Source organism: Xiphias gladius, chromosome 21, assembly GCF_016859285.1.
Source record: "Xiphias gladius isolate SHS-SW01 ecotype Sanya breed wild chromosome 21, ASM1685928v1, whole genome shotgun sequence".
Classification (NCBI taxonomy): Eukaryota; Metazoa; Chordata; class Actinopteri; order Istiophoriformes; family Xiphiidae; genus Xiphias; species Xiphias gladius.
The window spans coordinates 11,748,379-11,760,759 of NC_053420.1; the positions used below are offsets into that span (position 1 = coordinate 11,748,379).

General features: G+C 37.8%; 1 protein-coding gene across 2 annotated transcripts in view; it reads left to right on the top strand.

The window, feature by feature from the left end:
* Positions 1-12,381, top strand: part of ppp1r16b (protein phosphatase 1, regulatory subunit 16B) — an 83,505-nt gene that overhangs the window by 45,950 nt on the left and 25,174 nt on the right. For both annotated transcript variants that reach the window (XM_040116165.1, XM_040116166.1), the window contains exon 3: positions 9,762-9,832. In XM_040116165.1, coding sequence (XP_039972099.1) covers positions 9,762-9,832 — 71 coding nt within the window. The remainder of the gene's footprint in view (positions 1-9,761; positions 9,833-12,381) is intronic.

The following is a 12,381-nucleotide window of genomic DNA, read 5'->3' on the forward strand; positions in this document are numbered from 1 at the left end:
CCCTGGTTCCTCTTTGAAGCCCACATAATTGTTTGTGAAAAACTTGTCATCAATAATCAGTGTTCAGGAAAGTAGTGACCTATATAAGTTAATTCACTTGGGATTTGTTTCCACCTCCAACACACAATCAAACACACAAACACACACACACACACACAGAGTTGTCGAGGCACTGTAAGATAACAGGAAGGAAGGGTGGGTTTCTCTTCCTGTGCTACTGTTTGTTAATATAACTGTTATCTTTTGGGAAGCATCTCGTCCAGCTCCATCTCCTCCCTCAATGGGAATTTGTGGGACCTGCCCAGGAAGACATGCACGAGATTTTGGCAGCATTGTGTTACTGGCTTGTGGGGTGGTAGATAATCACCATGGTGACATAATGGATTGACTTTAAAGATTTTGCGTTTTTGTGTGTTCGCTCGGTCCCATAGGGTGGTTGTACAGACAGATAGGAATCACATTCATGGTGTGTCTCCCTAGTTCCAACTCTATTTTACTTTCACCCTTCTTTTTCTCTGCATCCTGTTTTCTTTGTGTTATCATTGTGAACTCAAGATCTGGATTTTCTGACATTTTATAGACAAACAGTTGATCGATTAATTGAGAAAATAATGAGCAGATTATTTAATAATGAGAAAAAAATTAGTTGCAGCCCTAATTGCAGATACTGCTTCAAATTGTGGTCTCATATCAGGATCAGTGCCAAAAAGCAAGCCCAACATACCAGTGGTCGTAAGTAGTATTCAGATGCTTTACTAAAGTAAAAGTACCAGTACAACAGTGTGAAAAGTACTTTTTCTTTTAAAGGAGTAAAGTATTATTAGCAAAATTTAGTCAAAGTATCAAAAGTAAAAGTATTATGCAGAAAGGCCCATTTCAAAGTGTTTTAATATATGACGTTGTTTGATTTTTATCACTTATGCTTTCAAATGTAAGCACCATTTTAATGTTAGCTGATAAAGGTGAAGCTGTTTTTAATTATTTCATATGATGATAATATTGTGTTTCTGTAAGTGAAAGAATCTGCCGGTCTAGTTCGATTATTTTCACCCTTCCGACACTAATCAAGTAGTTTCAAGAAACTTGAATGAAGAGAGAATAAAGCATCGCTGCTTGAGAATCAAGAAACGTGTCACCTTATTCTATAAATTATATAAATTATTAAATGTATTAAAACAACTTGAAATTATCTCATTGCAGTGGCTGATTTTTTTTTTTTCCCACTTGTTTTAAGAAAATATGACTTTTAGGATTTAATTATAGACACAAGTTACTTTTTGCACCATGTGCTGTGTCAAAATAGTTAATTTACTAAGTAACTCAAGCAATCAGATAAATGTAGTGGAGTGAAAAGTAAAATATTTTTCTGTGAAATGTAGTGGAATAGAAATATAAAGTGGCAGAAAAGGGAAATACTATGTAAAGTACGAGTACCTCAAAATGACACTAACTACAGTACAGTACTTGAGTAAATGTACTTAGTTACTTTCCACCACTACACCATACCATATACAGTATGACTTAATTGTACCACTGCCTTTGTGCACTACTGAATGTCTTTCAAGTTGTCTAAATGACACTGCCTTGAATAGCAACTGTTATTTGGTGTCCATTCACTATACAACTCATCACGATTCACCATTCACCATTTTTATCACGTCCCAGTTTTGTTTATGCTGCTGATTGCTTGACATTTTAAATCTTTTTTGCAGTGTTTATGCCCGATGTAAATATCCTCAAATGATTAGTCCTGTCAACAGAAAAATAATAGACAAGAAATTTGATATTTGATTAATTGTTTAAAGTTTTTTATCAACCAAACATGCCAAAAATTCTATGGTCCCAGCCTCTCAGAGGTGAGGATTCTCTTTGTCAGTTGAATATCTTTTGGTTTTGGACTGCTGATTGGATAACACTAACAATTTAAAGACTTCTACGTGGGCTCTTGGAAACTGTGGTGGACAATTTTCACTATCTTTGGACATTTTATAGACCAAAAAATCAATTAATGAAAAAAATTGGAAGTAGTGGGCAGCTTTCGTGTACATTCAGGTTGAATGCAGGTGATTTGTTTGGAGCTTTGTTAATTGACTCGTGGTTTTGCAAGGTGTTGATTGATTGAACTCTGTTTAAGATGACTAAAGCTACTAATTGAAATTTGAACAGTGTTTTTGATTGTAATTATAAAGTCCCATGTGGGAGGTTTTGACATAATATTGTCTCTCCCCTGTGTAAGCTAATGTGTCCAGTAAGTTATCTGTTCATTTAAATTTTAACAGTGTTTTTAATTGTAATTATAAAGTGCCTTGTATGAGGTTTTAAATTGTTCTGCCTCCTCCCTGTGCAAGCTAATGTGTCCACTAAGTTATCTGTTAATTACATTGTTAATTAGTTCTTGCCTCTAAAAGGATTTTGTTTGTTTGTAGTTTTGTTGTTTACAGGTTAATGTCTGCTTTCTCTTTTTTTTTTTTTTCCATTTTAAAACACAAAATGTTTCAGCCATCGTTCTTCCAGTAGGGTCGCATTGTGTTCGAGCTGTCTCATTATGAGGGTTTGTACTGAATGTGTGCGTGACAAATCAGGTCTTAGAGGTTTGCCTTATTTTAGATTTTTATTACAGGTTTTGATACTATTGTAGAGTTCTGTCGCCCCAGCACACATACTGTAATTGACATGCATACTGTACATGCATTGTTTAACAGCACACAACTGTAAAACGGTAAATCCCAACAAAAATCTGAGTATCATTTTCCATAAAAATTGACTCGGATCATGCAAAGATCACTGTTTATTTATATATTTTTTAAATTCGAAATATAGCAAAAAAAAAAAAATCTTAGAAAATGCATTAAATGTAGTTTGCTGCTGTTTGGTGAGAATGTCTGTCCACTCTTTTTCATTTCAAAAGAATAAAAAAGAATATTTTCCTGAAAATTATTCTGAGATTGCCTCAGTATTGTTGCATTTGTGTGTGTTACTGTGTTTTGACATGATAAATGAGCCTATCGTCATTCTGAAAACACTCTTTATACCTTTGCTCACATTCACACTCCAGCTCCTTATTGTAACTATAGTATATTGCATACAACAAAGTATAACATAAAATATGTAGTAAAAGAGAGTAGAAACAAAGCAGAGCAATAAAAAAATTCATAATTATTAAGAATACAACTCTACAAGAGTCTGTTTTCAAATTGAGCCATCTCTCTCTTTTTCCTCTAGCTGTTGACACATCTTTCTGTTTTGCTCTTTCCTTCACATCGTCAGATACATCACACACCATAACTCAAATCCATTTCATCTTAACTAATGAATCAGCGGCAACCCTTTCTCCCAGAGAAAGCAATTCAGCACCAATGCATATATTTTGGTGCGCGGCCGCCTAAAAAACGATCAAATACCAGGCTGTTTGATGGCGCTGAGTGTGTCCGTGCTGCCTGCACGAGCGTTTGCTAATATCACGCCAGTCTCCAGCAAAATGTACAACCTTGAGAGCAGGCCGAGCTTTCTGACTTCTGCATCCAGCATACACCAGTAGACAACTGTCACCTTCTGGTTGCTTTCCCACACCCAAATATAGGGAAAACAGAATCTGTTTATATATTTGCTGTGTGCGTGGCAAATACGCTCATGTAGGGGAAAATCTACACACACGTGAGGGGGCTCCCACGTCTACACAATAATTTCTAATCTCAGACCTACTTTAAGGTGTAACTGTGTTTTGACCAACATACATGTACCTGCACATACTTCAGGACTGCTCTGTGTATGTAACACCAGTCACTATTTAATTGAGATGAATGGCAGGGTGTTCCAGGGTGTTGTGTTTATCTAGTGCTGTTGTTCACTCAGACTCTGTCACTCGTCCAGACTTTTTATTTTCACGCCAATGTATTATTTATCATGAAACTGCCAACCTCTGAATTGTTTTCAGTCAAGCTAAAATACAGTTTTGTTCAAGCTGAATGCCACAGAAATTGGATTTTTGTTATCTGATCAGAGTGTCAGAGCTGTAGGAAGATTGAATTTCTGCTTTATTCAGAATTATGTTTTCCAGACCAGGACTAGGCTTTATTTGTTATTACACTTTTGCATTAGTGAGATCATTAGTCAGATGGATTGGACTTAAGTTCTGCTTAACCCCGGCTGCAGTAATACTGCAACCACTTGTTGAGTTTTTCTTTGACTTAAAGTTGTTTCAACATGTTCGTTTTTAATCTCTTATCTGTTTCTTCACTGTTTTGTGGCACTTTATTTGACGTCGAAGCCCTCTTGGGGCTACTTATGTAGGTACAAAACTAGATCAAGCAGATAAACACACTGTTTAATCCTTCTTTCACTTTTGTTCTTGTGTCTATGCTTTTGGAAAGGCAGAAAAAAAAAGGCACCACCCTCCAAACTCTTTAAATGTCTTGTATCTCTCTTAATACAACACCATTCACAAAAATTTTGCACATTACAGAATCCATATCTTGACAGGCCTGGTGTGCCTTAAAAAAAAAAAAAAAATGATATTGAGACACCTTTTAATCAAAACTTACATTAGTTGATATTTTAGACATATAATCAATGTCTTTGAGGATGACTGGCTAAAAATACACCTTTAACAATAGGAATAGCAGGAATGGTTGGTTGCATCATATAGTTTGCTGGGCTGCAACATGTGTTCATCATATGTATGAAAACAACTGTTCTAACCACTTCACATTCTCAAAACCTGGGTCTTTTCGTGCCCTCTTGATCGGACAAAAGATTTGTGTGCATAGTGTCACAGATGCAGACACATCCAATCTTGTCCATTCTGTCTCCATTAAAGTAAAATAATCTTGATGAGCTCGACAGGTGCAGTACTGAAGTAGAAGTCAGCTGTTTGCTCCCTAGAGAGTTTTATTTTATAGCCACTTAGCCACATACCTTCAGTGGAAACAACTGAAGTGTTAGCAGGATGCATCTGGAGTAATGATTGATTTCTTTGTGTGAACATGTGGTCTTTTATATGTGCATGTACGTGGCTGTCTGATAACAAACATGAGGATGTCATTGGCATGTGTACACACACAGTGGGGTCCAAAAGCCCCACTGTGTGGTATAAGATCTTGGTTCTGTGTATGTGCATCTCTTTTTTTGAGGCTGAAGCTCCTGCAGCTGTAGTGCTGGTTGATGGGCAGGTGGCTGATGACAAACAGTATCTATAATAAATCATACTGTGGATAAAAAAAAAAGTGGATGCCTCCTCACAACACTTGATGTTTTATTTATTTTCTCCTTATTTTATTTGATCTACGATATAAAATGTTAAGAGCTGCAAATGTTCAGTTTCTACATAGAAACTGAAAACATTAGTTATAAAAGAGGTTCTAAAATAGTTTGTTTACTTAATCAGGTGGCCATATTCAACCAGCAGACTTGGTTGAAGCTCCTGTTAGACCAAGTATCTGTCTTACTGAAGTCCCCCACCAGATGCAGTGTTGCTCGACGGTAGCTGAACTCTGACAGCTCTGCATGTGGGGGCAAGAAACACCTGCACGCTTTGAAAAATTAATCTAAAAAAATCCTTTCTTGACTTTCTCATTACACATTTGGAGTTGTCGCGTCCAGACTTTGACTCAGTGTAGTCATTTAGTTGCTCCAGTGAATGAAGAAGCAGGGGGAAAAAAATACAAATAAAAAAGGTTAAATCTGTTTGTGCGGGTGCAGCAGTGGATTGTATAAATTAGATATTTATTACTGACCATTTCAGGAGGTTATAAGGTCTTAAATGGACTCTGAATGCATTTTTATCCAGATTTGTCAATTTTTCAGTTCGATTCAAGGTTTTCTCTTCCTTTAAGTAAATAAAAATGATACAAATGATTCCAACACAGCTTGTTTGGCTTTGTCATCACACCAAACTCCTAAGCACTTCTCCAGTCTGGGTCTAATTATTTTACAGACAGAAGTTTTTGTTCCTGACTGGCAGAGACATGCTTTGGCAGTTTAAGTCCATTTTATTTTTCTATTCCTTGGTCTTAAGAGTGAGAACAGACACACCGTGCATTCATTTATCGCTTAATTTGTTACATAGCGGGGATGTTTGTTTAGTTATGTAGCTGCTTAGGTGTATTGCTGTGACATACAAATTTCTGTAGAAATTGTTATGGTGTGATAAATCGGACTAAACCATTTTCAGTGGAGCTGATGGTTAATAAATATGACTGAAAAACACAGATTGAAGAACCTTATAGTTCTGTAATTTATGTATCTTATTTCAGGCTTTTAATACACTTACGACCACTTATTGAGAATCAAAAAGTGACTCCAGCATACGCTGCTTCCTCTGGACAAGAGAAAATAAAAGTAATGCAGTGAGTTATTTTCAGGACCTTGCTTGATATGTCCTCCTGAATAGTTTTATTTAAATGCAGTTTTCAAATTAATTTTAAATTCAAATATAATCTCCTCGGGCAGCTAAACATGACATATGGAAGGTCCTCTTATAATTTTGAAATCCAGGAAAAGACCTCTGTAACTAATGACAGTTGTGATGATAGTACTGTAGCTCCCCTGACATGTTGTTCACAGTCCAGGTTGTACACTCTTCAGGCAGAGATGGGGTGTGACATTTATTGGGTGCAGTCAGACTGAGCTTGCGCTGTATATGACCTTGGGACCAATCTCTCAGCGCTCACTGTAATTTTTCACTCTTCCCCTCTGTTACATTTTACAGGAGCACATGAAAGGGAGCCATCAGTTTAAGCCGCAGCTCATTTTGTCCGGTTTCGGTTTGGTGGCCTTGTATCTTTAAGACAGCAGATGTTGGAGCTGTGACTGCTGCTGACCTCCTCATGGGTGTAGATGAGCGTGATAACACTGAAAATGTTCTGGCAAAGTGAAATATCACAGTTATATCTGGACAGAGATGCTTATCAGAAGCCTAATAGAAGTCGAATAGACTTCAGGAAACACATGAGTTACGTTGGCAATGGCTGCACTCATTCTAGTTTCCTGGAAAAAAAAGCACTCCCTCAGCCACATTTTGCACAATGCACAATGTGTTTTTTTTTTCATGACCAATTGCAGTTATTGTCAAACAGTACTTCCTCGCTTAAATAAAAACCCTACAACACAGCCACTGTGCATAAAAACTTACCTTTCTACTGTTAAGTTTTCATTGGTATTCATCTTGTTGTCATGACCTGCCTCCCTATCATACCCCTCTTCCCTTGTCTTTATTAGCTGCCACATAGAAATACAGTTCATATCATGGGCACTCCTCTGGGAGCTCGAATGGTTCTTAACTTCGGAAAGGTTTCTGCAAAAGGACGCCAGGTGCGGCTCTTTTGAAAGTACCTGCTTTCCATCTGCCATTGAATGTCTCACACAAAAGGTGCCCAAAGCTGCATGTGGTGAGAGCCATATAGCTGAATAACACAGTGTAAAGACTATGATAGTGTAATACTTCATATCTTTGTGCATCTACCAGTACCCATATTATAGTGACAGAAGCAGCACTGAAGCTTACTGCTCTAGTAAGAATTATTTTCATTATCGGTTAATCTGCTGATCATTTTCTCAATTAAATGGCAGGTCCATAAAATGAAAAAAGGCATTTTGCAATAATCTGGAAACACAAGGTGACGTCATCAAATGCCTCGTTTTTGACAACTAAAAGTCAAAAACCCCAAAATATTCAGTTTCCAGGGACATAAAACAGAAAAAAGCAGAAAATCCTCACAAATGAATAACTGGAACCAGGGAATGTTTTGTGTTTTTTGCCTGGCATACTACTCAAACAATTAATTGATTATCAATTGCAGATTATGGCAGATTATTTTTTTGTTGATTTGTTTGATCAACTAATTGATTAATGAACTATGCAGGCTGTGTAGTCAGGCTAAATACAACCTTACTGACTGTGGTTGTTGGCACCATTAGCAGCATAAGAGGAAGAGTGCAGGCACAGCCCTAACCCCCATGTTTTTGGCCATATATGACTTTAATCTGTGTTTTTATTAAATCTTAACATTTTCCTAAGTACATACTAGAAGTGAACTTAAATCAAAGGTAATGCAGTAAAGGACAGGGCTCTTGTGGTAAAGATGAAAAACCAGCATTATCTATTATTAAGTATCAGGTTTCTATCAAGAAACCTAAACACAATTTATGTAGGATAATGCAGCAATTTACACAGCATTTCAGTTTTTTTTGTTATACTAACATTATTATGGAAAGCACAATAACCAGTTTTGTCATATGGTATTCGCTAGATTTAGAGTATATCTGATTTAAATCTTCTGAAACCAAACCTGCACCCTATGCCTCAGTGCCAGAGCCAGTGTGGCCGCAGGCATCACGTTATTGGACCGTCCGTCCGTCCATCCCTTTCTCATGAACGCGATATCTCAGGAACGCCTTGAGGGAATTTCTTCAAATTTCGCACAAACGTTCACTTGAACTGAGGGATGAACAGATTAGATTTTGGTGGTCAAAGGTCACTGTGACCTCAAGTCCGTCCAATCTTGTCAACGCGATATCTCAGGAACGCCGGGAGAGAATTTCATTACGTCTGGGAGAAATGTCCACTTGGACTCAAAGATGAACTGATTGGAATTTGGTGGTAAAAGGTCAAGGTCACTGTGACCTCACAAAGTACGTTTTGGCCATAGCTAAAGAATTCATACACTAATTATGTCAAAATACACTTAATACTTTTTATTAAATTCCTTCAGAGTCTTCACTACATATATTATATGTGTCTGGACTTGACTGGCTGTCATACAGCCGCAAGGCTGTAATTTTAGTTTCTGTCAGTCTAACAGACAGATGTAATAATTATCACCCCAAATCTCTCTCTTCTCTCTTTCAGCGCTCACCGTCATAACCAGATTCATCCACTCGCTCTGTTTGTTTTGCTTCTTTTTTTTGTCTGTAAAATAAAGGCAGATGTCAGAATAGCCAAAAACAAGGGATAATAATGAGGTGGGGCAGGTTTAGCAGTTTTAGCAGTCAGGCAGCTGTCCAGTGTGCAGACTGTGAAAGCTGATATAATTTGAATTGGGGTCCGGGCAGAGGGTTTATCTGTTTGGACCATGAGACGGACAAACAGTTTAATCCCAAGCATCATTACATCATCCTCCATCACTAACCCTCCCTACCTCCCCTCTCCCCTCACCCATCATTCATCCATATTTCCAAGGTCAGTTGGGTAACATCCTGGCAGGGCTGATAATTTGAGAGATTGAAGTTGCTGCAGGCATGCTTCACGATGATGCGGTACGATTAATGTATCACAGACCGATAGGTGTCACTGTCACTGGGTAACAAAAGGTTAAGTTGAGGTGCACCTGCGGGCTGTGTGAGCAATTAGGAGGAATTGGGTTATATGGAATCTCATCATGCCTTTATCCTGCATCTATTGTTTTGTTTGCAGCAGCCAGAACATCGTCTTCTCTGTGAAATATTGATTATAACTGAAAAGCCGTATCATAAGGCAGCATGTGTGCCTCAAGTGGGGACAGCAAGCTGAATATGTTTCAATCCTCAGCCGCCGAATGTTTGGCTTTTTTGTTTTGTTTTGTTTTTGTTGGTTTTTTTTTTTGGTCTCATTAGAACAAATGAAACATGCAGTGGAGTGAGACCCCCAGATCTGGTTTAATTTGTTGAGAGGATATTCAGTTACTCAAGCGAACTGAAGGAAATCAAGTATTTAAATTGAAATGTTGCCCATAGTTATGTGAGACTTCAGCCTTCATTTATGTTTCTTCATCTCTCTTTCCCACCAGTACGTTACCTGCTGAGGAACAATGTGAGCCCAGACCTCTGCAATGAAGACGGTCTCACCGCCCTGCATCAGGTAGGATTGTCCGTCTCTGTCTCTACCTGTCGTTGTCTCCCTCCAGTTTTTGTCTTTCCCTCGGTTTCATTCTCTGACGTGTCCCTCTCAGCCTCTCAGTATTTTCACGTGAAACTGGGGCACTAATGACAACTCATTGTCTTATCTCAAATTGAAAATGACAAAAGATGTAAAGTAGTTAGATAGATTTTTAGCTGCATGTCAAACACCAAAAATGTGGCCAAGCGTCTTCTGGTAAACGGTCATCCACTAATCGCAGGATTGGCAGTTTCTTCATCCCCTGCTTGCTCTGTCAACATGCTAAAGTTTCCTTGAGCAAGACAGTGAATCCCAAAGTGTTCCTGATGGTCGGGCCAGTTTCTTGCATCGTAGCTTGCTACCATCAGTGTGTGAGAGCACTACATAAATGCGGTCTAGTAACCATTTCCCTCCAGACATTTCCCTCAAAACTTACATTCACCAGGTGGTCAGAAACACGACTCCAAATGAATAATAATGTTGCTGGATGTGTAAATATAGCAGCAGTTTGCTAATAATTTCGACTTATATCTAATATATAAGTATCGACTTATAAGTTGATAATGTGTCAATGTTGCATTCACAACTATACCACTCAGGTATATTGTTTATATATACAAATTTCTTTTGATATGTATTTCAAATATACTGCTTGTGTTTATAGCAAAAAAATTTAGCAAACCCTTTTTTCAGTGAAGCTGGCTATATAATGTGCGGACCATAATATGGTAGATGGTGTCTTGCTCTGGTTAAATACTTTCTAGTTCTGTTGACTTGTTGATTCAGGCTTTTCATAATAATGACAATGGTGAATGAATTCATATACCGCAGTCATGCACTGAGTCACAGAGTGGCTGGAGCATACATTGGCTTCCTCGAGGCAAAAGGAAATAATGGCAATGTAACCAGTTATTGTTAGGAAACCTGATGCATAATGCATCCTCCTAAATGGACTTTTACTTAAGTTCAGTTGTTGAAGCCAATTTAAATCACTTATAATCTCCAAAGGTGGCTAAACATTACATTTAGAAGTTAATGTACAAAATACTGAATACACTGTGCACCATATAGTCATCTTTTCCTCATCTCCCAAGCTTTTTCAAAGTAACTAACTTAAATGTTTCCTATGTGAATAGCAAACTCAGTCTTTTTGCAAGGGCCATTTAAAAAAAAAAAAAAATCTGTTTTTATAGTGCTAAATGTAATAATGTGGGTTTCCTAGGAAAAGGCATAATAGAAAAATAGAATTCAATTTCTGTATCATTGTGATCCACATAGCACAAATCTACTTTTCTTCTTCAAGACTGTCATACGGCTCAGTTTCAACATTATATTAGATATAAAATACTGAAAACTGTATAACATATTATTTTTCAAAAGGTGTTTGACCTGCCCTTTAAACTGTGTGATGTATTATTGAGTTTATTCTGTAACTGTCAAATATTCTATATCTCCTTATATTGCCTCTGGTTCTTTGCCGGGGCAGTAAAATATCACAAGTATCTTATTTTAAACCTTTTATTAGTCAAGTCTTACTTTGCCATCACCATCTCCATCTTTGCTGGAATATAATTAAATCACATCCTGGTGTAATTAGTTTGCAGGGGTAGGAATTAAAGGCCTTGTGCAGAGTGTTAAGGTTTACTGACACTGAAAGAATGATTTTTGATAGTGAGGAAATGAGGTCAGTATTGGGGAAATTAGTCCATTCTGATGTAGGAAATTGACAGAGGAGATTAGGCCTATTTTCAATTGTTGATTAGAGCCATTACTGCCATGGTAATCAAAGCTTCCACCTATTCCAAATCAATGCCCCTAATCACATTTGTCTGTGTAAATAATGGATCATTAAGTTCTTTTCCTTGACTTCAAGCATTCTTCAAAAGAGAGCAGCTGGAAAGGATTTCATTTTGGACAAGGGTAGGTTACTCAAGCAACAAGTCAATGGAGATGCTGCAGTTAATGACCATGCAGGTTCACCTACTACAGGTTGGAGACGCTGAAGAAAAAACGGGCCAACCTGTAAACAACGATTTAATCATTTCGTTTGTCTCTAGCACAAAGAGTAAACTCAGAACTTTAATTCCGTCCATAACCTCACACCAAGTTCTGGACGGCCTCTTTATGTGCAGAGGAGAAAATGTTTACACAAAGTTTTCTTATCCTTTGAAGTGGAGTCACATTTTAATGTAAAATAAAACAAATCTGGCCTCCCTGGAATATGACTCTTCATCTTTCAAAAGGACGTGATGCTAATGTAGCACCTCAGTTTCTTCTCAGCTTTTCATCCTTCACTGCCGCCCATGCTTCTCTTTTGTCTCTCTCTACAGTTGTACTGTACCTCTGACAGTTTATGTCCTCTCTCCCTCTTTGCCTTTTTTCGCTCTGCCTCAGCCAACGCAGTTGTCTCTCCTTCTCTCTCGGCTGCTCAAAGCCTAATATTCAGGCTCCTGCTGGGAGGCAGAGAAAGGAGCAGGGGAAGAGAAAATTGAAGTCCATCATTCACTACTGGCGTGGCTGGTGTTTTTAAA